Genomic DNA, 24,671 nt, shown 5'->3' with positions numbered 1-24,671 from the left:
CAAAGTTTGCCGGCTTCGGAGCAGATTTTTGCTCCCCGGGGCTGATGTTCGTGCCCCAGATCCCGCGAGCTACAGGTCCGCGGGGCTGCTCCCAAGCGGGTTTTGAGGGGCGAGGAGGGGCTTCCAGGGGGCCGCTGAATTTTGGGAAGCGTGGCCAGCCGGCTCCCCGCCTTCCCCCGTTCCGAGTCGTTGTAGTTAGCGCAGAGGGGAAGGTGCCGGTGCCAAACTCGGGGGGCGGCGGCAGTGGTGATGTCCTCTGCAGAGTCACCTCAAAAAAAAAAAAGCAAGGGCCACTCCGCGTTGTTTTGGCGGGGTGGTGCCCGGGCCAGCCCGGGTTCGGGTCCCAAAAAAATGAACCCAAAAAGCGATCTCGACGACCAGTGAGCCGAGTTTCCCCCAATCGGTTTCCCGGCCAAAAGCGGGTGGTTGGTTTCGAGGGTGCGGGGGGAAGCAGGGGGCGAGGGGCTCTCCTCGCTCCTGGGGGCGAGCGGGACGTCGGCGGAGCGAGGGCAGGAATAGATTTCAATAGGTTCACCCCCTCCGTCTCTTTCCCGAGACGATCGCTTGGTACCCCATAACCTCTGGGGTTTTGTAGAAAAAAAAAGAACAATATATACAATAAAAATAAATGCAAGAAAGTGGCACTTAGAGCCTTCTGGTGTCCCGAGCCAGACCGATCCCTTCTTTTTTTTCTTTTGGTCAGAATTTGTACAAAATATCAAGCTCAAATTAAAAGGTCCTCTCCCCCCCCTCTTATTCTTTCTTGTTCCCTTAATTCCTGTCTAAACGGTTTTGCTCTGGGAGAAGAAATCTTTTCTATAGGAGGGAGAGAGAGAAAAAAAAACCTTCAAGAAGAGAAGGGTATTATTGTTTTAATCCTCTTACCCGCAGTCATTTTAAAACAGGGTGTTTTGGAGCCTGAAATGGCGTCTCGTCTCCCAATCCCATCCTAAATCCTCCTGGGCTGGGAGAGAATCTAAAGGCAAGGAACTGGCATCTATTAGCAATCTCTCTAAAGGCTTTAAACTGCTCTTTCTGCTGCGAAGGCATGGCAAAGCTGAAAAGCAAACACAACCACCGCTCCAGTTATAGAGCTCTGCCAGATAACCAGCCCCGCCGCTGGACGGGAAGGTACTTGCGAAAATCCCGCAGACAGAATAAAAAGGGAACGAAAAGGAAATACAAGAAAAGGAAAAGCTGGTTTTCCACTTTTTACATAACGAAGGGGGGAAAACAGAATATTTTGGGGGAAAGTGTAAAATAATAATAATAATAATAATAATAATAATAATAATAATAATAATGAGCGGGGAGATGCGTTAAGTGCTCGTTCCTTCCCGTCGGAGCTCCGCGGGGTCCCCCCTCGCCCGCTGTCCCTCCCTCTGCCTTCCCCGGCTCCCCTGTCCCGGCAGGGCCGTCCGTGCGCTCCCGGCTGCCGCAGCGGAGCTTCCCCGACGGGGCGGGCGGCGAATCCGTCGCCCAACGCCGCTCTGAGCTCCTTCCACCGCTCCTATTTTATCTCTCCGTGTTGTGGCCGTGTCCGTTCGCGCAGTCCCCCATTTTAAGGGGTAGTCGCGGGGTGCAGCAGGCTAAGCTGGGACAGCGAGGCGGCCAGGAGGAGGGTGGGGGGCCGCGGTCGCTCTGTAATTAAAGTTGGGAGATAATCCCCCACCAGCATCACCACCCAGAGGCCGTCGGGGGAGAGGGAAACTTTAGGGTCTGATCCAGCGCGGTGCTTAGAGGGGGGCGCGGAGGGAGGCACGGCTTCCCTTCCCTGTGCCGTACGGACCCCATCACCCCCCCCGGTCCTGACTCCAGCCCTCCTCCCTCCTCTGGCATCCCGTCCGCTTCCAGGGATTTAATTAGGCGTTTACACCTCGGCTTGGAGTAAATGACTAGTAAGAAGTGTTGGGGGGGGGGGGGGGGGGGGGTGCATCAGCAGCCCCGTTTTGATTGACAGCCTGGAGGACCATTGAAAATCTTGCTGGGTAGCTCCCGGATCGCTATGAAGCTCCTTTTAAAAATCCTTCTCCAATGCTGACTCCCGGTAGATGGCAGCTCCGCCGGGCGCGCAGGCAGCGCGCAGGCAGCGCGGGCGGATGGAGTAGGGCGGGCCGGGGCGCAGCGCCGCGCTCCCACGCGTGTCCCCGCTCCCACGGTGGGCGGACAGGCTGCCCCACCGCCCCAGGTAAGAACCCCCCGGCAGCGCGGGGCCGGGTGGGCTGGGGATGCCGACGGAGAAAGAAGAGCATTTGGGGATTGCTTGCGAGGAGGGGGAATCTGTCCGCGGGGGAATGTGCGGTGGCGCCGCTGGCAGGGATGCGCGCACGGCCCAGGAGAAGCCCAGCCCGGGCTTCAGCGCAAATTCTTTGTCCTCCTGTCCCTCTTTGTTTCTCTTTCTTTTATTTATTTTTACTTGTTTATTTGAAGTATAACATGCTTGCCTTTTTTTTTTTGTTTTGTTTTTTAATCCAACCTACCGCGAAAAAAAAAAAATAGTGCAAACCCTCATTACTAGCTCGGGGTCTCGTTCCCTATTGACTCCAGCTTCCAGCCCTCTCCGGTGCGGGTTTAGGCAGCTGGCGGGGATGCGAGGGTTGTAACCCGGCTCAAGGAATGGTGCGGGACGTGCATCCCTCCTTCAGCCGGGCTCCGCGGGAAGAGAGCGCAACTTTCTCCCGATCTACAAAATGATGTTTTAGTAAGCTGCGCCGCCCGGGCGAGCTTGCGAGGGCAGAAACACCCCCGAGCAGGGCCGGGAGCCGGGGACGATGGCGGTGGCCCCGGGCTCGGTTTTTCTTTCTGGGGCGGCTGGAAGTTGTGTGAGGACGGGACAGCAAGGGAGAGCAAGATTCCGGCTGCGCTAGGAAGCCTTTCTAGGACAAATCACACCCTCGTGTCACCCCGTTGCGGGGTTGGACGGCAAAACGGACGGGGAGCCCCCTGCAAGCTGAGCTTACAGGCCGGTCTTTGCGACCCCCTCCCTCCTCACTCTCTCTTTTTAGGTGGTGTATAAATCCCCGACCTAGGCTGTCAGCCCTTCTTGATAAATTAAGGGCTTCGCAGTCGAAACCTATTTACACCTCCATTATAGAGCTAACCAAATGGGGATCCGCATGCATATTTTTACCGCAAGAGATCTCATACATCTCCGCCAGAGTCGCCCCTCGGGCCATGGGATAACAGATAGGGAAGGGGGGTGGGTTGTGCTCCGCCGCGGCCAGCACTTGAACGGAAAAAGGTCCGTGTCCCCACTCGGTGCTGGCTGCCCGGGGCGCCCGGGACGCGGTCCCCTTGCAAGGGGCGAGGGTGACCTCCAGGAAGCCTTGAGCGGGAGAGGGTACACGGGTTCCTCTAGTCCAAAGCAAGGCCCTCGGGGAAGTTTCTCCGCCAATGGAGATAGGGGTTGATTGCGACACTTGCCGTGCCTGTCCCTTTATCTGAGGAGAGAAGGGACAAGAAGAGCCCCATACGGAGCCACCCGGTCCCCGGGGTGGGCGGCTTTTCCCGGCTGCGCTTTCCATTTATTTCCAGGCGGCGATCTTCGGCGCCTGGGGGAAAAAGGGGTCAGCACATCCCGGGACAGGTCCTTGGTGTCCCCGAGGGTCGCCTCGGAGAGGCCGTCAGCAGAAAGGAGGGAGGGAGCAACATTCCCCGTTTCCCGGTGGGATTTCCGCACCGAGCGCTTCTCGCTCCCTTTCGAAACGAAACGCGGCCGGAACGAGGTGGAATCGCAGCCCCAGACCCGGAGAGGGCTCGGCCCAACACCCCTGCCCCTGGCTGGGGGCTTTGCGGGGTTGTCTCCGCACCCTCTGCTCCAGCCGGCCGCTCTCCGGCTGTGTCCCGTATTCTGGCTTCGCCGGGGAAAAAGAAATGTCCCCGCTCCTCCTCATCCCGTCCCCTCCGGCGGCCCCCTCTAGTTCCACTTGGTTAGCTCAAGTTTTCCATGTAAATGACAGTAATAAATATCTAATCATGTCCCGCAGCTATCGGCGGCTCGCCGAGCAGCCGGCATTAATGAGACATCCAGGGGAAGTGGGGGAAAGGAGAGGGGGGGAAAAAAATGAAAACAGAAAGTTTTTCCGCTCTCCCCGAAACGGTTTCTGGACGCGAGGCCCGGCAGAGGTGATGGGGGGATGCGAAGAGGGGCGCGCTCAAGTTCAAACCCGACCCCTCTAATTAACCCCTTCCCCAAAATCCCAGCAACTCCCTTCGAGGGAGTGGCGAGTCCGGTCGCATCCCCGAACTGGGGGCTGCTGTCCCGAAAACCCCGCGGAGATGCGTGTGCCCATCCCCGCCGTGATTCCCAAACAATTAATGGAGCTGCGATGAATGCTGATGGTGGGCCGAGGGGAGGGGGGAAGGCTGCGGCTGAAATTAAACCATGAGAGTTGGATTTGTTCGCCTAACGCTAAACAAATGGACTGATTGCCTTCTTTCCAAACGCATCAGTCATACTACATTAAGTAGCAGAGAGCTAATTATCCCAATTAGGAGGCTGATTTATAATTAATGGCTTGGACCAAGTGATAATTGGATGTTAATGGATAACAGTTTTGTCTGAAGTAGCCTCCCGCTTCCCCAAAGGCAGGGCTGGAGGGTTTGGGGTTTATTTACCCTCTCTCTCCCTCACCTCTGCGCGGAACACAAAGCAAAAGAGAAGCGAAATCTGCTTTTATCTGGGTCGGGTGAGACCCTCCCCAGGCTGGGGGAGCCGCTTCCCAGCCTGCCCGGGGCTCAGCGAGGAGGGCTATGGGGGTAACCTTCAGCACTCGCCTTCCCCGCTTTTCAAGAAATATCTGCTGCTATTTTTTTTTCCTCTCCTCCCTGAGTTTCCAAGCCGTGGACAACTGACCCTGCTGGGTACCTCATCCACCTCTGGGACGTGAGTCGTATTCTCGAAGAAGGGCAAAGGCTGAGCCTCGCGGGGTGCCCTAGTGCGGATGAGGCTGTTCCTGTGCCCTGCCTGTCCTAGGGAGAGCAGGATGGGACTCACCCTGAGGATGAGAGGTTTTACACCCTCCCTGGCCCACACCCCGCAGGCGGAGAGTAAATCTGCAGTTTCTCACTGCTCTGTGTTTCTCCTGACCACATCTCAGAACTGGCTTGCTGACTGTTTAGCTTATCCCTTCCATGTTCACTTTTCACCCAGGAGTAAATTGATGCAAGTCAATCCCACTTCCTTGTTTGCCCCAGCCGGAGAGATTTGGACCTACAACCCTTTGGCTCTTGGACTGTGTTTCTAAGTTCAGTTTTTCCATTCTAAGAGCTGCAGTGGGCACGAAATTCTTGAAAGGGTGAGAGTGACTTCAACCCTGAGTTACCCCATGACTGATGAGAAATCGTATTAAATTACGGCAACAGAGTCAATGTAAAAATGCACCCAAAACTGTACCATCAGTACGCAGACAGTTTAGATCAGCTTTTCCTGATCATTTAAAGAGATCTTGATATCTGAGTGGGAGATTCTCCTCATGCTCACACACATGAGCAGAGATCTTATTGCTGTATCAGAAGGCACAGCTCTGTTTCACGGAGCTGGTGCAGATGTTGCTTTTCCTTAGTGCCAGTGTCGATGCCTGCACCAAAGTAAGGAGTCGGAGGCTCTTCCCACAAATCAGAGAGAAGGGCAGGCTTGCCAGGCAAGTTTTGCAAAATACAGTTAGAGAGGGAGTGACTGAAGTAGGTTTTGCTCCCGGTGTCTTTATCCTTTAAAAGAATGTTTTGCTGAGAAAGAGGGAAATCGGATGAAAAGCTGGAGCAAGCAATTCCTCTTTCCTCTGTCATTTTCACAGCCAGCCCTGACAAAACAAAGGTGCTGCAGAGAAGGTCGAGGACCAGCTCAGCTACCTGCTGGTTTTACTGGTGACACTATGGGTGAACTGTTTAGCTAGAAGTAGTCCACGTTTTCTGAGATTTCAGTGGTTTATCAGGGGTCTCTCAAAACTCAGGTTGTCAAGTTGAAAATGCTTCTACTGAGGCACTGACGAATGTCAGCTGGGCTTAAATTCTTTCAAAAGGTTGAGTGCTGGTTTCTTCAACTTGTGTCTGAGCAGAACGTTTATAGCTACCTTGCTTCATTTGGAAAAACACAGAAGTAAGGAAAATGCCAAAGAATAGGGATTCAATAAATCCCAAATTTTCCAATCCTATACAGCTACTAATAAACTATTCTACTTTGGGGAAATTTCCATTAAAATGTGCTGGTGAAGAATTTGGAAATTTGGCCAAATAGTCAAGAATTAATTCATGGTGCACTGGGTTTAGCCAAACCCTGTGTCCTTTCTCACCAATTTATTTCACTCTTTATTATAAGAGTTATTATATTATATCTTTATTGTATTATTAACTCCTTATTATAAGAGGTACCAAAATCGGGGTTTTTTTCCCTTTTAACTTCATTAGGTTTTGGATCAGACTTCTTCTGTTTCCTAAAGCAGCTCTGGTGGAATTACAGCTCATGGGAAAGAGAGAGAGTCTCTGAGGGAGGGCTGGGAGCAGGATGGACCAGAAATTCTCCAAAGGGAGAGAAATCGGTATTTTCACCAGGAGTTGTGGGTGGCTGGCACAGCTCTCTTAAGACCAACAGCAACCCCTGTATGACCAGCAAATACTGACTTGAGAAATGGTGCTGTAAAACTGAAAGTATGATGCTTGGGAATTCTGCTAGGATATTCCAAAGAAAGAGTAATAATTGCACCGGGGGAGACGAGCTGATGGATCTCGCCAGGGCGAAAATGTTCTTCCCAAGGGAGCTGTGAAACCTGCTGTGTCCAGCTGTGCTGAGCACCTGGTGGAGCGAGCAGGGAGCAGCTCTGCGAGCCCTTGGCCCGAGGTGGGTGAAGGTGACTCTGCTGAGGGGCTCCACGTCCTCCCACAAAACCCACCAGACACTTGGCAGCTCTGCCTGCTTTGCAGCACACAGCTCTTTAGAGCACAGATCACCTGCTGGTGGCCAAAATACATTGCTTACCTTGGCAGCCGCGCTTAATTCGGTGTAGGGATCCAAATGCTTACGGGAAAGGAAGCCTTGCTTTCCCCCGTGGTGCTCCCCAGCCCCTGGCACTGCTGCCACTAACTGTAGTTTGTGGCCCTGTTTTAAGGTGGCACAAGTCCTTCCCCCTCCCCAGCCCCTCCTTGTAAAAGCCACTGAGCTCAAGCATATATTTTTTAGTGGTATGATGAAAATCTGTGTTGCCGCTTGCAAAGAAGAAAACCTTCACATTTGTGGTTTATTCTTTTAAGGTATAAGAAGTCCCCCACAGTTGCATGGTTTGTGGAGCCACCTTTCAGTATTTTTTTTTTTTAACATTTTAGAGCAAGGTAGGATTGTCTGTCATTTTGCTTTAGAGATGATTTAAGTCTGAGCAGGAGCAGTTGCCATCCTGTGATTTGTGACTGTTGTTTGGAGTGCTGCAAGAATCATCTGCAGAGGCAGGGTCCAGCTGAACTTGCAGAAACATCCCAAGTTCAGGCTCTCAACTTCTGTTGTTTTCAAATTTTGCTTGTTCTTTCAATCTCTCAAAATCACCTTCGAGCAGAATTGCGCTTGGCATCATAACCTCACAACCCTCCATCTAATCAGCTAAGAGAGAACCTAGGAAAATCCTTTCGTGCCTGCGGGGTTGAACTCCAGCAATGTGGCAGAAACCATTGCGTTTCACATGGACACCCTGCTCCACTCCTCGTGTGCATACCAAACTCTCTCAGCTTAACACCCAGAATTTACAGCTTCAACTTTTTCTTTTCTACTTGATCAGTAGTGGTGGTGGGTGGAGAAATCACCCTCCCTGTGTGCCCCATCCCAGTGCTGCCCTTGGAGCCCTTGCACTGGGAGTGCCCGGAGCAGCCTGCATTCCCTCCTGCCAGCCGGGCTGCCGGGCTTGCAGCCCCTGGGAGCAGCAGGAGAGGAACTGGGAACGTCCTAAACTGCCTCAGAAAATCTTTACGAAGCTCATCTGTGCACTTCTTGCGGTGTTTGATCTCCCTTGTTAGAGCTGAGTGTTAGGCTGTCAGATCAGCATCGTGGCTGTGGAGCTCAGGACAGACACAGGTCCTTGTCGCTAAAGGTCGCAGGCTTAAAAAGATATTTTGACAGAGAACTGTAGATCCTTGTCTTCTTAATGAGACTGTCATGGCTAAAATACTCCAGGATCTGGTTCCATCTTCCAGGGTGGGAGATTCCTGAACCAGAAGTCCCAAGAAGGTCAGTTTGTTGTTTGCTCCCAGACAGGAACAATCTGCAATCAAATATGCTGCCGGCAAAAGCTGTTTTAGGGACAGAGAGTAAATAGCGAGTCACCCTCATGCTTCCAGCAGCCCTCAAGAAAGAAGGGCAGAGTTTGTTTTGGAAAATCCCCTTTGCCAGCATTAGAGAAAACAAAATTATGCTTCTCAAGAAAGCCTTTTCCACAGAAGTGAGGCGAAGGGCTGAGCAGGTTTTGTTGTTTTTTCTCTTCATAAAAACACCAACGATAAACCCTTCAAGCAGTCTGTGAATTCAGTAGTTTGAGTGCAGGGTACTTTAAGGTTACTCCAAGTTGTGAGTTCAGGCAGTCCAGAGGCAGAGATGCTGTAAGGTCTGGAGGCAGGAGAGCAGGTGGGCAGCACAGGAACGCACGAGCCTGGCTGCAGCGGGATGCGACCGCATTTCATATCCGTGGATGTGGATGTGGAGTGTGCAGCAGCAGTGTGGGCAGAGCTGGGCCGTGGGATTCCATTTCCATTCTGGTGTTAATGATAAGAAATCTTAAATACATTATTTTTAATGTATTTTTTGTTGTTGTTGCTGTTGCCCTTGTTGCTGACTAATCTGGAAGCAGAATGAGATGAGAAACTAGACTCAAAGTGATTTTCATATCAAGAGCTTATCTTGTTTACCTGGGAAGATGCTCCCCTTCGATATAATTTCCAAGAGCTTCTACTGAGGTTTGAGTGCTGTTCTGAAGGGGAGAAGGGAGGTTTTCCTGGTTTGATCTGCAAGCACTGCTTGTCTCATGTAAATTATGACAAGCAAGGGATTTCTCACTGCAGTGATGTTTAGTGATGCCACTCTACACTGCAAGCTGCTGGGCTCCAAGCCCTAAAACTTATCCCCCGCTCAAAAGCAGGGCCTTTAAGGATGCCTTCAATTTATTTTCTTTATTTTGGACTGAGCAAGCCCTCCCTATGAGGAATGCCCCTGCAAGCAGAGGCATTGGAAAGTCTTTTACCAGGATGTGTCTAATCAATCACTTCATTCTATTATCTTTTGGGTGAAAAACAATGATTTCGCAAAAGCCTTAAATAAAAATCACAGCAACTGATACGAGTTACCCCTGTCAGACAGGGCCTGTTACCTCAGCTGCTCACAGCCTGGTGTTAAGAACTTCTAGGGTTCTGCAACAAAACTTCCTTGTCTCAGCAAGATGCTCTGAGGTTTGTTTTACAAAAATTACAAGCCCTCTTCCATCCTATTATGTTTCCACTACAAATAGATGAGCATTACCTACACAGTTGCTATGCTCATCATCAGCACAGCCTCATTCAGTAATTTGAAAAGGTGTACTCAAAAATGGTGCTACTGTCCCCTATTTATTTACACCAAGGTCACTAGGAATAGCTGAATGTGAGCCGCAAGAATTGGTGTAATTGCTCAGATTTTGTTTTTGGTGCCTTGTCACTTGTTTAACTAGGTCCTGCTTAATTACGATCTCTCTCTGCACTTAGAAAATAACTTTATTTGAATCCAGGGATTTTCTTAAGTGTGAAAATATTTCAGGAAGATCAGAAATGCAGAATCCTGGGGGGTTTTTTGGGAGCTGTTCTCAGTTCCTTATTTCAGACAAGGAAAATCTTTTGGAAGCCTGTTTTCATGGTGCATGCTGCTCTTGGATTTTGACGTTTGAATAAGAAATTATGATGTGTTGCAGTATTTCAAATTATTTATATTTCATCCACTAGAACGGTGAAATTGTTTCCTTAGACATTCGGTAATCTCACGTGAGGAACAAAACTGATTTATAACATGTTGGTTATTATCTTATGTGATTCTGGGCCTTTATGTATCTAAAAGATTTAGGGATATATTAAACAAAAAATGAAGAAAACCTCTTGCTAGGATCATTTATTCATAACCCCCCAGGTATGTAATTCATTTAGTACCAAATACATATAAACCCAATGTCTGGCTATAGAGTGAGCCTGTTCTCCTAGAATGTGAGTTACACAGAGTTAAAGATTTGATATTTATCTTTCTGATTTGAAGTGTTTCTGAATAAGGAATTAAAGCATAAAATCATAATGCAGAACAACTCCGGGGGAGGTAAGGGGGAATATTCTGTTGTGATTCTATTTTCAGTGATGTTTTTTGCCAGTGGTAATAAGGAAGAAAGGATCTTGCAGCAAAACAATTTGCTGTTTTTCCCTGTTAGTAATGAACAGTGGGCTCCTGTGCTTTGCATAAACACCAGCAGTGATTTGTAGCACCTTTGCAGGTGCTCAGGCTGAGGACCACAACTCTTTTTTTACCTGACAGGGCTACTCCTGTTTTTTTCTGCCACCTGCAGAACCCTGAATACCAATCAAGTGCACCAGACTTCTGTTTCATGCTTGAGTTTTTTTAACTGATCTTTTCCTTGCGCTCAAGCTGTGCCTTCAGGGCACAGATCCGAGGCTGTGCTGTGCTCTTCCAAATTTTAAATGCATCTGGGTGAATCAATCTCTTCATAAGCAATGAACTATAACGTTGAAATTCCCTTCTGAAAGTGACTTTCCAAATTCCAGTTTTGACTTTTTTTTTTTTTTCTATTTTCTACAGCTACTTCCCATGTACAGAGGGCCTCAAACACCCTCTCTACCATCACCAGCCCTCCCATTTTGGGGACAACTTTGATGAAGTGATAAAGAAACACCCCGTGGTGCCCATCAGTCAAAAGCAGACAGGCATACTCATCTTGAAACCTCTAGGAATAATTCAGTATTTCTAACTCATAGGCTTTTATTGCCCTATTCTTTATTATGGCACCTGAGTGTTTTGTGTAGATCACTGAATTATGTCTTAGTATTTCTTTGAGTTTGAGCTGACTCACTATTTACAGGAAAAAGAGATAATGATCCAAAGCCCCTGCAAAGCTGCATGTCCTGCATCCAGCCTCAGCCTCATCTCACCTGACAGTGTTTGCTTGAGAAGGGCATGTGTCTTTTGGCATTTGCTTGTGATTTTGTTTTGGTGATTTGATGGTTTGGATTTTTTTCCTGACAGAAGGGAAAATATGGGTGTTTTCTAGCCAGGTACTTTTCAGAAATCTTCAATACCTCATTTTAAAAATTGTTCTCAGATCTGTCTCAATTCCACATATACACATGCCACTAGGAACAGGAGTTTACACCTGGGGAGGAAATGCATGGGTCTCTCTTCACATCTTCTCTCAGGACATAATTACGTGCGAAATTATCCCACTATTAGTTACCAGTTGCACAGGGAAACTTAAAGCCTCGTACAAAGCTGAGAATATTAAAACCCAGAGTCAGATCTCCCCTGTATGCCTTGCTGTTACATGGTGCACAATAAATTGCACCACTCTTGTGCTGTAGGACTTCATGGGAACCAGAGGCTTTCAAGGCCAGTGCTGGGAAGGGATGGATGGGACTCATACTGGTTGGAGCAGTGCAGCTCTGCTCTGGGATAACAGGGTTCCTGTTTCTGGCTGGTAAATGTGCAAATTGTTTTGCAGCAGCTGAATACCGAGTTGTGGGCTCCTTGGAATAGTCTGGGATGGGCAGAATCCTGCAATGCCTGGCCTCAAAGCTATGCAGGAATGGGGAAAGCTGGACTTCTCATAGACAGCAGCAGTTAAAGCAAGGGGGAATCCCATGTCCTGTCTGTGAGGCCAGATCCTGGCAGGACACAGCCCCTGCAGTCTGGGAAGTCTGCAGGCTAAGGAAGAAAAATAGGCACAGGATCCATGAGTCTTCCATAGTGAAAACATAAGTGAGAGCTAAGAGCCATAGAAGGGTTTTTGACACTGAGGTAGCAATGCCAGGATTGTAAAGCAATGCCAGGAGACCTCCCAGCCCGGTGCTGAGCAATGTGGGGAGCTGGGAGAGGGCTGGACTTGTGGTGCTGGCAGTGGGAGAGTCTCTGCTGATGCCCTGAGGGTCTGTGCAGGGAGAGAGCACCAGCCCCAGGAGGTGCCAGCCCAGACACTGCCCAGCAGCGTCCACCCCTGCGCTGAGCAAACTGCAGCATCAGCCCACAGGCTCCTGGCAGGGGAGTTATTCTCTCACCTGTTGTTTTCCTTCACCTTTCCTCAGCTTCCATCTCCTTTCTTCACTGCTCCTAAATCTTCAATGGTCTCTGATGCACAAAATCAGGATGAGGAATCCCCTTTCTTTCAGGATGGATGCTGTTACCCCCCCCCAGCTTATCTAGAGCTGCTCAAGCCCATACATTTCCATAAAGCAGGAGTTCAAACTTTGTTCTCATCCTCCTCCTGGCTGTGGCTGTTCCTGAGGCCCTCCAGCCACACAGAGACATAAAAGATGCATTTGCAGATTTTGAAAATTAAAACCATCTATACAGCCAGTGGGAAGGGATCAGCTTATTTGGTTGCTTAATGAAATATAAAGATTATTTTAACCAGTGTAAGCACTATTCGACAGCTTGTGAAATACAGCAGTGCCTTGATGAATGGCTTTCTCCATTAAAAAAATTGCTGCATGATGTCTTTTAAATATTTAATTTATTGGGGTTGGAGCAAGCTCGGAGCTGACAGTTAAACAGGAGCTATTTGTGGTCTCAGTTAACTTTGCTTACCCGGCTGAACTGTTTCACTCAGTAAATTCCCTCATTTTTTATACAGAATCTGGGATGATACATTTACTGCACAAGTGAGTAGGAAGTTCTGCCTGTTGTCTGCACTGCACCATGACAGGCAGTTATCACCAAAGCTGTGATGGGCATTGACCCCCATCCAGTCCACCCCTATGAAGTCCTTCTTTTTTTTTTTTTTTTTTTTAATGCACTTTCTTCTAGGCCACCCAAAAATGTACACATAAAATCATCTTAAATAAAATCAAAAACACTGAAATATTCCTGGAGCAAGTGTTTCAGTGAAAAAATTGGGCTCCAGACAGAACACCACTGGCAACGTCCTTGGAAAACTGTATAGTATGGGAAAATTCCTCTCCTCTCCCTCTTTGTTTTTCCTTTAATGTGCCAGCTTGCTACGTAGCTGACAACATGCAAGGGGGATTAGAAAATAAAAACAGGCATTTCTGTGAGTTGAGAGTCAAAGACCCTTGGCCTCCCACGTATCTTCTGGCAAGGCTGAGCCCCGGTGTGGATTCTCCAACCTCCATTATGGACAGAGGTCTGGCAGCAGACCAGGGCACTTAATAGGTTCTGCGTCCTCAAGTGCTTTTCACGAAACACACAGGAGCTTAATAAGCTTTGAGATCTCCACCCTGCTGGCCAAAGCTGGTGCAACCAGCCAGCTGGTTCACAAGTGAGGTGGTGAGAGGGGAGGAGGCAGAATGAAGTTGCAAATCTTTGCTTTGCTGCCTGTGTTGGCCAGAAAAGTCAGAAGCGCCCTTGCCTGTGACAACGAGGCAGTGAACAACTTTATTGGGTGGTGTGATGCTCTTGGGAAATGAGCCACACCAAGGATGGGGTGAGGCTGCACCACAGGTCAGTCTTTGCCAGGTGATGGCAGATGTCCTCTGTGGCCACGTCAAGGGTGCATGTCACTGGGACGTGTCCTTTGACATGTGCCCCTACCAAAACTTTGCAGTCCAAGAAAGCAGCACCACAGCTGTAATTTCACTGTGAACCCCATTGTGAGGAAAACAGAAAAGAATGCAAAAACTCTATTGGTGTGTGAGGTCTGTCACCTTCATCAGAGAACCAGCAAACAATTTTGTCATTGCTAAGCTCCATTAGAGCAGAGCTGTGGCATCCTTGTGTTTTGGTTGGCACCTGAAATGAAAACGTCCATTTTCACACTTTGGGAATCAATCCAGAGTGGGTGAACAGGCAGATGCAAAGCAGGTGAAGCTGGCATCAGGGTGTGTGTCAGATCTTTGTGTGTAACCACACCCAGACCTGTCACCCTCCATTGGCACTCAGTGCTGAAATGATGCAGTGGCAGAGCACGATGGGCTTGGGGAAATGAATGAAGCAGAGTGCTAAATTCCAAAATTATGGGTTTATAGTTACTGTGGTCTCTTTGAGAAGACAATCCCAAAATCAGAACTCACTTCACGTGGGTCATTCTTGAGCTGGCAGAGTGTTTGACCAAACTCCAGCTGCATGTTTCCCTCCCCTGTTCTGGGCACCACAATGCAGAGATGCTTGTGAGGGTGAAGCCATGAGATTCCCCAGACCTTATTGTACTAAATTCAGCTGCTTTTTTAAGGAGCTCCTGCTTGATCTCTGGCTGTTACACAAGGTCACTTCATGTTTGCACTTCTTATGTCAAGGTTGAGAGAACAGGAGTTCAGAGCAGGGGGGGCAGTGGGACCAACTCATTTCTATCTCTCCCTCTTCACCATGAGTCTGTCCCTACACGGTATAAATCATTTATGGCAAATATGAAGGTCTTTTTGCAGTACAAAAAATACAGCAGGTAATTGTTCTTCCAAATTTTCACTGTTCAATGCATCATGTTACTCCTACAACCATGGGCATTTCTCCTAGAATTGTCTGCTCCCTCCAGTGTTTAAATTATTTTCTAAGAGGCTGCCTGAAAAGATGTCTGCTTTCCTTAAGTTAGTCCAGCTGACCCTCTTTCCCTGAACGTTTGTTCATTGCACTGACTTTCCAGATGGTGACTTGCTGATGTAAACGGTGGTTTAAAAAATTTATTTTGTAGCTAATGTTTCACAACTTCCTTTCTGATGTCTTACAAACTGCAGAAACGACATCCTGGAGGCCTTCAGTCATTTACAACAGGGATGAATGAAGCATTGCTCGGCTTTTGAGATCAATATTAGCTCAGTTTTACAGATGGTCTGTAAGGAAAAAGAGCTTGAAGTTTCATGCAGAACCCACACTAGGAAAAAAAAAGCTATTAGTTTTCTGAAATAATTTCCTTGCTATTGAGCTATGAAATGTTGGTATTTATTGCAAACCTTATTCCCTCTTTAGCCATAACATTTTTGGTGCTGTTATGCAGCAGATTTATTTTCTTTTACACCACATGCTCTGTCCCCTTCCCCCCACCACCCCCCCCCCCCCATATCATTTGTGTTTTCTTAAGAAGACCTGTTAAAAAAATGAATAATGAATGAAACAAATTATAAATGAGTGAGTTCAGATGAGAAACATTATTTGACATTCCAGCACGGAGATTACAAATAGTCCGGTGTAGGCAGTGATGGGGCAAAATCCCAGCTAGACCTGGGATACAGCTAGGACAATGCGTTAGAAGTCCCTGTAATATGATAAACTGTATTGCTGTTTGCAAGAAAATTAATTTCCCATATTTGGATCAGCATGAGTGAGATACAGTCGGATTCTGGGCTTTAAGTTTAGAAGCTGGACTGGTATTGATGAGGCTTCAGGTGCGCAGAAGATATTTCCATTCCTGTCCCAGAACCTTTGGAGTTGAGAGGTCAGACACAAGCCTTGCATGCAGCACTTCAATTTCCAAAGCTCCGCTGAGACGCAGGGATGCTGGAGCAGCACGTCCCTAAGCCCCTGTCTCCTGTGGCTGATGTTTTTCAGGTTTATGCCACCATGCAGCACTATGGAGTGAACGGCTACTCCCTGCACGCCATGAACTCGCTGAGCGCCATGTACAACCTCCACCAGCAGGCAGCTCAGCAGGCCCAGCACGCCCCCGACTACCGGCCCTCGGTGCACGCTCTCACCCTGGCTGAGAGACTGGCTGGTAAGAACAACTCATGGCTTTTGCCCTTGCCTGCACTAAAACCCCCACTCAGCCGACCAACCAACCAACCGAGCAAAAAACCCCAGCACAAAACAAACCCTTTGTTGCTTGCGTTGAGTGCAACTCTTCTGGAGTAGGAGAGAGCCAAGGTGTGCTCCTCCGTGCTGTCCCTGTGGCCAAGCTCTCAGGTGACACCTGCCCTCCAGCATTTGCTGGCATCTTGCTTCAGACTGGCCTCCGACAGCTGGGAAGCTCAGGGGAGAGATGGGCTGTGGCTCCGCTATATGGGATTGAAAAGAGAGAATTAAAAAGACACTGAAATGTCTTTTAAAAGTGAACAGAAAACAGCAAAGAGTTTCCCTTTCTTGCTAGTAAATAAGGGCAGAATGAATGTGATCACTAAGTAAATTGGATTTCCCAGCTCAGGTCTTGCATTCCCCAACAGCCACCTCCTGCCTTCCCAGACCGTAGCTTGCTTCTCTACATTGTCTCTTCATGCAACTGTTTTCCACTTCTTTCCTAAAAACCACTTTTTCTCTGGGAAATGATCTTCATTTGGATCTTATTTGGGTTTCACTTTGACCTATTTCTTTCTGGGGATCCTAGACTTGCCTTGGGTGACACTTCCCCGCAGATCCTGCTGTCTTCCATAAAACAGCTTTTTAGCTCAAATCAAGTCACGTGTGACTTTACCCAGGCAGTGCCATTTACACAGCACTGTTGATGGTGGGGTAGCATGACAGGAGCTGCTGTGCCAGAGCACCTAAGCTGGTTATCTGTGTACAGCCATGGTTGTAGCAGCAGTGCACTGGTGCTGTCATTAATAGGAAGTGTAAAGCCCAGATAGGGTTTTATTATTTGGTAGAGGTAATCGTTCAAAATTAATGGATGGAGACCTGAGAATATTTGGTGTGGCGGGGCACATATATCTGCTCTAAACTTCAGCCTGCCACAAAACATCCATATCTAGCTGAGATTATCAAAGGCTCCTGCAGTGCAAGTGATCAACAGCTGCAACATCACTGTTTTTGTCTGAACTCAGATGCAGTGATGTAAAGCAGATCTGACAACCAGGACATGGGAGCTAAAGTAAAAAGTTACCATACTTGTGGTTCTAGAAGCTTTCCCAGAATGGAATTATCTTCCCTGACTGTCTGAAAATGTGAATCTGTTCTAAGATAGCTTTCTAGCTGTCTGATATCAAAGTAAAAAAAAAAAAAAAAAAAAAAAAAAAGTAGAGGGATTCCTTCCAGTCTAAAGTAGGTCAGAAAAATTATCTGTCCAGACATCTTTGGTGGGCTAAATTTAATAAATAATGGCTTAAGCCAAAATAAGTATGCAAATGTTTCAGGAAGGTCCTCCCAAGTGGACAGTCCACAAAGGCATGATAATAAAGGTCTTGGACTCTTTGGATCAGTGAGCCACAGCTGGTTGTCAAATCTTCATGCCAGCAGTGTTCCCTTATCCAGCTGCTGATTGTTGACTTTCATAACATGGTTCTAAGTGGCCTGTGGGATCTTTGGGGTGGCACAGGGTAGAGCAGGAGTCACTGTCCTCATCAATAAACAACCAAAGTGGAATCAAGGAGACCTGAGCTCTTCTCCTGGCTCTGCTCCTGGGCTACAGAGTGATGAGGAGAGCACTGTCCTTGTCCTGATCATCCACCCCCTTGTTCCCTGCCCCTTTCAGAATGCAGGTGGTCAGATGGGAGCAGATGGCCCTGAACTGTGCAATGTACCTTGCAGAGGCTGGGTCTCACGGTGCCCCTTTTCTAGCTGCAAGGAGCTCTTGAAAGATGTTTGCAATCTCTATCCCTTAGAGTAGAGCATGGAGAACTTAATGTCTTTGGACCTGACTCGGCTAAAGCAGAGGAAGATAAAAAAAAGAATTAAAAAGCTATTCTCATATTCTTGATCGGAAGATTCAATTGGTGTCCTGACCTCTTATCTTTAAAATTAATAACCCATGTGGGAGACTTTCCAAATTAAATCCCACAGTCCCCTTGTCTGTTTATCATCGGCGGTGTAGGCATTATATACCTACGAGCTGTTTCCTTTGCATTCTGTTACTTCTGAATATCTTTCAGTGCAGGTTATAGATCTCATTTGCCTTCCAGGGACAGTCAGAATAAAGCAGCACAAAAGCAAATGACCTTAAGTCAGAAAACAGAGGTTTCTGGTGGCAACTGCAAAGCCTCACCTGCAATTTATATTCTCCTTCTTGCACAAAGCCTGAAAACATAGTTAAAACATTAAAATAATTGCTGGTTGCCTCTCACCAGAGTGGCCAAACTTAATGCATGAGCTGCTGCCTCTGGGGAGCTGGTAGGTCTGACTTCTACTCTAGAAATTTGGGAATATTCCAGCCTGCAGGTAGGGTGTTTAACCAGTGCCCTTTCTCCTGCTTTTGTGTACTTGAAACACAAATGTTAGCTTTTTAAAACGTTTTGGGGCAGCTTCAATCTTATTTCTTGTGCTGGAATATCCCTTCTCTTTGCCTGGCTGCACTGTGAGCTGTGCCTGGATGCACAGGGATGTTCCCTCTGCCTCCAAAAGGGCAGCTTTATCACCTGCATTTGATCTCCCCAAGGAGCTCTGATACCTCAAACACAAAATTCTCTTGTATGCAACCAGCACCATATTGTTGAAGACCTTTAGCCTGATCACATCTTTGCCAGGTTGCCAAAATCACACAGCTTTGGCAATCTCCCAGAAGGGTGCTGTGAGTGCTGACCTAGAATGGAACAGCTGGAAGTTTTGGAAGAGGAATGTTTGAGCAGTGCAAAGCTGATTTGCTACGCTCGTTAGCCAGTGGATCTGAGACCTGGCTGTGTGGTGCTGGGGGTGGCCCGACAGCAGGTTTTGGTTTATAGTCTGGATTCATGTCACGATGCTCGTGACAAAAGCGCAAATAAACAGCAGCCAGAGCCTTCATCGGGCTCTGATAGTGCCAGCTTTTCTCCCTGTGCTGTTGTTTTCTCGTGTGTTCATTCCTCCCTTCTACTGGAAGTCACATTCTTAACTGAATTAAAAATGATACCAGACATTGCTCTTTCTGCATTTCCTCTATGAGAGCAAACCTCTTGCCAGACTGCTTCATTCCAGGGCTGTAGCACAGCATGTCCCAACTTGCATAATAAAGGGTGGGTTTTTTTCATTTTCAAGTAACTTATTTTCATTGATTTAAGATCTACTCCCACTAACTGTTGTGCAATAATAATGCCTCTGGTAAAATAATAAGCCCTTTACTGTTGGCCTCAGATTTTCCCCAGTCTGAATTTCTTCTCTGCCCTCAATTTTCCAAGCTTGGTTTGAGAAGTCAGGCCCTGTGAGTAGGTGCTCTGCTGGGAAGAGCTCAGCACATGAGCTCTGGGCTTGCAACCAGTGGGGCAGGACGTGGCCCTGGCTGATGTTTCCACCCCAGATGCTGGAGAGTGTCTGTGCTCAGTAAAGGATGTGCTTTGGAGCAAAATGCACAAAAGCACATGAGATTAAATGCTCTCTGAACTGGAGCCCAGAACAGCTCTCCAGTATCATGCCTTGAAGACTACAGTGAGCTATGCACAAGACATTAAAGAAGTACAAAACTAAATCTCCCCACACCACTTTTAGTTGTGTTTCTTAATTGAAGGTGCTTACACCATGGTGATGTTGGAGCAGATTGAGTTATTTCAGTCAAATTCAGCACTGGAGTCTCAACAGCTTTCACAGCTGTCACAGAAATAGGTTCTCTCTCCAGAACAGGCTTTCAGAACCATAGAATGATTTGGGCTGGAAGTGATCTCAAATGTAATCTAGTTTTAACCCCTCTGCTATGATTTTATCTCTTTGGACACCCTAATTAACCAGTAAAACCCATATGCATGTGTTTTATTAGCTCTAAAGCAATGTAAAAACATTCAGTAGTTTTGTCTGATGTTAGCAAGCGCTTTATTCGACTGTCAGCGTACAAATTCCAATAATTAAATTGGCCACTTTCCTTGTCTTCCAACGGCTGTACATTTCAAGACATCATTTTGGAGGCACGTTATGGATCCCAGCACCGCAAACAAAGGCGAAGCCGCACGGCGTTCACTGCCCAGCAGCTGGAGGCCCTGGAGAAGACCTTCCAGAAGACTCACTACCCAGATGTGGTGATGAGAGAGCGGCTGGCCATGTGCACAAACCTGCCTGAAGCCAGAGTCCAGGTACCCATATTTCGTGGGTTTGTGAGTGGGGATATTTAAAAGAACACAGCCAGGTTCCCAGAGGGCTGACAGCTCTCTTGACCTTCCAGGGTTCTTCCAGTGGAATCAAAAATTTTGGGGCAGTAAAGTTGTCAAAGGCAGGGGCATGGAGGATAAAATTATCCAAAGCCATACATCTGCTTAAGGAACTTCTAATCCAAGCACACATTTTTCAAATTTAGGATTGTCTGAAGTGTACACTGTTTTTCATTTGTTCTTTTACATTTCTTTGGGGGAAATTTTAGAAACAGCAACAGAAGTCTACTTATTTATTTACTTTGCAAGGCTTTTCTGGCTTTCTCAAAAAAGTAGAGACCCAAGTAATTCCAGCTGCTCTTTTCCACCAGTGTCAACATTTGTAACATCTTGGGCCAAGGTTTGGGTTTGCTTTTTGTTTTTGTTTGCACTTTTTTTTTTATTTATTTTTAGTTTTGACAAGTGAAATATGCTAGTTCATAACCTGCTAGTGAAGAGGCTCTTCTTCACTGAGAAGAGAAAAAGTAGTGGAAAAAAATTAGTTCTTTTATATAAGCATCAAGGCATTTTGATCTAAAGAAACTTATTTGTTTCCTTATCTAACCAACCAAACAACATGAACAAGGTTTGCAAATCTATTTCTTCTAATGCATGTCTACTGTGACTTAGGTAAAAAAAATAATGGATTCTCTCCTCCTTTCCTAAGTGCAGTTCCCAGAAAACAGCCTATGCCTGTAATGACTTACTTTGAGTGTTGCCATCATAGTTTTGATACACTTATAACCAAATGATTTTAGAAACTTAATAGACTGCAAGCCATTGTAATGTCATCAGACATTACAGCTACAAGACATACTTTTTGGATGCATCTGCCTGTCCAATTTAATGGAAAAAAACTAATGAACCCCCCAAAACATCAGCAGTGTTAAAGGATCAATGTAGAGGCTGGATACTTTTTATTCTCTTTGAAATGTTATTTGTAGATTCACTGTAAACAGTCGAGCTCTAAGGTCCAGCAAAGTGGAGTGGCCTTTGGGCCCAGTGGGCTTGCAGCACCTCATTAGTTGGCGTTCCCCTGACGGTCTGAGGCTGAATGATGCTGAATTTGGCACTAAGCAGGATTCTCACTGGTTTTTCTCCCTTGCTGTCTGTGTCACCGAAGGTCTGGTTCAAGAACCGGAGAGCCAAATTCCGGAAGAAGCAGCGCAGCCTGCAGAAAGAGCAGCTGCAGAAGCAGAAGGACTGTGAGGGGAGCCACAGTGAAGGAAAGATGGAACCACCTGTGCTGGAGACCCAGGCTCCCACCCCGGACACTGAGAAGGTCCAGAGCCTCCCCAGTGAGGCTGGCACAGACCTCAACCTGACCCTGTCGGAGCAGTCTGCCAGCGAGTCGGCACCCGAGGACCAGACCGACAGAGAGGAGGAGTTCAAGAGCACCTTGGATGAGGCCAAAGTGGACAAGAGCCCTGGTGTGGACAGCAAGACTTTGAACTGCAAGAGAGCGAGCCCAAAAGCAGGTGAGGGGCAACATCTGGATGGGGGTTGGTGTCAGGACCTGGCAGGTTGGTGGTCAGGACCCTTTTCCAAGGGGGATGCTGGTGGTTGGGTGTAGTCCCATATTCCCTGTGGAATGGGTGCTCATGGATAGGCTGCCCAGGCTTGTCCTCTTGTCCTCAGCACTGGATGGGCCCCACAGAGGGCAGGATGTCCATTGCAGCTGAGCATTGAAAGAGCAAAGACCTTCTGGTCCAGTTAGACCTTGAGGAAAACAGTGCCCAGCAGCAGCAGAGAGCTCTGACGTGCCAAGTATGGGAAAGGCACACATTTAGCTCTTGTGAGCTGTCACACCCTCTCTCATCTGCCCACCAGTGCAAGAGACAAGTCCATGCTGCTGCCTGAACCTTTCTGGGGTGTGAACAAGCACCTGCATCCAGCCTGTAGGAATAACCCCCATCCCCTCTGTCTCCTGCTGCAGAGTCCCCTATCAGCGTGACTGTGACGCCTTCATCCAGCAGTGGCCTGGCTCAGACTCACTCCTACTCCTCCTCGCCCCTGAGCCTCTTCCGCCTGCAGGAGCAGTTCCGCCAGCACATGGCAGCCACCAACAACTTGGTGCATTACTCCTCCTTTGAAATGGGGACACCGTCTGCCATGCCTTACTTGGGCATGAACGTCAACATGGCCCCGCTCAGCTCCCTGCACTGTCAGTCCTATTACCAGTCACTGTCCCACGCTCAGCAGGTCTGGTCCTCCCCCATCCTGCAGGCCTCCAGCTCCCTGCCAAGCCTGAACAGTAAAACCACGAGCATTGAGAACCTGAGGCTCCGGGCAAAGCAGCACGCGGCGTCCCTGGGGCTGGACACCCTCCCCAACTGACTGCCCTTGAGGAGATGCGGCAGAGGTTGGCACTACACACGGCACTCCTTGAATCCCCACGTACTCCCACCTCTCCCTGGAGTGAGGTGCTCCCTTGCAGGGAAAACTTTGCATTTATTAACGTCTTACTAGCACCACTGTAGCGTCAGACATTGCTACTGGCCTGGACTTCACTACGTATTTAATGAGGAAGGGGGAAAGGATCTGTGTTCAGACAGATGAACTGTCCTCTGGACTGCCATGAGTTCAGCCTGTAATGTTCAGGAGGAGCCCCTTGTCCTCATCCCCTCGATAAGGTGCCAACTGTGTTATATTCACCTTTTCTTTTGTTGTTGTTGCATTCTTTGGTAGGAGAAAGAGTCCTGCTTTGTCTTGTATATAGTTTATAATGTCGACAGCACCCATCATCTGTGTGTTACTGTCAGTGTTACAGAACTGTGACCTCTTTTGCTTTTATTCCCCTTTCTTTTCAGTTTTAGTAGCTAGTTACTAATCAGCCATCACCTTGACCTCAGCTGGTAGCTAGTTGCTCTTCTTGGGTCAGCATCCTAAAGGTGTTCATGAGGAAGAGAAATGATTGTGCACTTCACCACTCCACTTCTCCCTTCTCTACTAAAGCTAATTTTTTAACAACCGGGAAATGATCTCAAGGTGAATTTCCTGTTTAAGCACTTCTTATTAGGCAAGCATTTTTTGTTTTCTTTTTAGTAGCACTTGCTCAAAGAGGACAAAATATTGGCCAAATGCTGCTGGCTGGGAGAAAATGAAGGCCAGATTTGAAGATTGTTTTTGAGTAATACTGTTTCCTCTTTGATCTTCAGTGAAGTATAAACTTTATTTACAAATTACAGGGTTTTCCTTCTGGAGAATGTTTTGGTCTTACTTTGACAGTAGATAGTAAAAAATTTTCTTCTGGACTCCTGGTGTGTTCATACACCATAAATTTTATGGCTCTTTGACAAAAAATTTGATTAATGCGATCTCTGTCTAGAAAAAAATCTCTGATCACCAAATTCTGTTCTCAAACCCTCAGTCCAGAAAGTGGTTATCAAGTGAAAATGTACAAGTGAAAAATGATGAACTGCTGGAGGCAAAACAGGTGTAAGCAGGAGTTTTGTAGCCTCTTGGGAACTGAGGGGGATAGATGAAATGTATTGCCAAAAATGAAGGGTTTGCAAGTAACCAAAATTCACCAGCTTCAGAATTTCCGCATTGAACAGTTTCGGTCTCATTTCATTGGAATGACCCATCATTCACCCTTGGGTGGTTTTCCTTGTTGAGAAGGAATGTTTCTGCCAATTTAAATAACTTTTTTTTCTTCCTTTTCCTAACCAAGTAAACATTTTGGACTCACTGACATTACTCTGAGCATTAAGGAGGGATGATATTCAGATCTCATCTCTAATATTGCCTAGGACCAAAAAGTCCAGAGTGCCTCTTGGGGCAGGTGTTAGGTTTGTATCCCAAGGGTTGACTGGATGTGTCACTAACAGACTGGGCAGAATTGTGCTGTCTCTCTGCAAATAATCATAACTGATTTAACCTCAAGGGTAGACCCAAAGCCACCCAAGTATGGCCCCCTCACTTCCACCTTGCTTCATTCTGGGGCAGCAGCTGGGGTTCAAATTGCCTATTTAAACGTGGAGGGAAAGAGTGTTTTCAGCTACGTTATTTCTTCTTGAAAAAGCATCTAATTCCCACAAATAGAGACGTGAGAATATCTGCTTGATGGGACATAGTGGTTTAACCCTCATAAAGTTGTAGCAGGAGCAGGCCTCCGGAGGGGGCAGCTCATCAACTGCACCAGCTTCCAAGGAAAATGGAATGTCTTCCATAAATATTTCTGTTGTGCCAAACACTTCAGTTTGGGGCTTTTCTCTCATGCTTTAGTTTTCCTGACTGTGTCAAATCAGCCCCCGTGACCGGCAGAATTCTCCACTTTGCCAAAACCAAATGTATTTGTAGGAAGCAGATTTTTGGCTGCTACTTTCAAAGGAGCCTGTATAAATTAAAACCACCAAAGCACATTTACTCAGTCCAGAAAGAAAGTCCCAGTTTTCATTTTTTCCTGTCTGTCACCCAAACCAGGGACACCCAAACAAAGCTTTAATTTTCTTCCTCCTTCCTCGAAAGGCTCTATTCCCCTCTATTTTTTTCTGTGCCCTGCTAACCTCTGCACCATTCTAGTCCATGGAGTTGCTTTACCAGAGCAGAGCAAGCAC

At 47.4% G+C, this 24,671-nt stretch overlaps 1 protein-coding gene across 1 annotated transcript; it reads left to right on the top strand.

Annotated features, from left to right (window-relative positions):
• Positions 1 to 1,931: 1,931 nt before the first annotated feature.
• DMBX1 (diencephalon/mesencephalon homeobox 1) lies at positions 1,932 to 22,449 on the top strand. Its single transcript, XM_062497595.1, is given in 6 exon segments — positions 1,932 to 2,132; positions 2,134 to 2,188; positions 15,707 to 15,872; positions 19,880 to 20,058; positions 21,236 to 21,590; positions 22,049 to 22,449. Coding segments are annotated over 6 exon segments (1,254 nt in total). The 5' UTR covers positions 1,932 to 2,034.
• Positions 22,450 to 24,671: the final 2,222 nt, after the last annotated feature.

Source organism: Cinclus cinclus, chromosome 8 (assembly GCF_963662255.1).
Source record: "Cinclus cinclus chromosome 8, bCinCin1.1, whole genome shotgun sequence".
In the NCBI taxonomy this organism is placed as follows: domain Eukaryota; kingdom Metazoa; phylum Chordata; class Aves; order Passeriformes; family Cinclidae; genus Cinclus; species Cinclus cinclus.
Note: the sequence above shows the minus strand (reverse complement) of the source record. Positions and strands in the feature narration are given on the sequence as shown.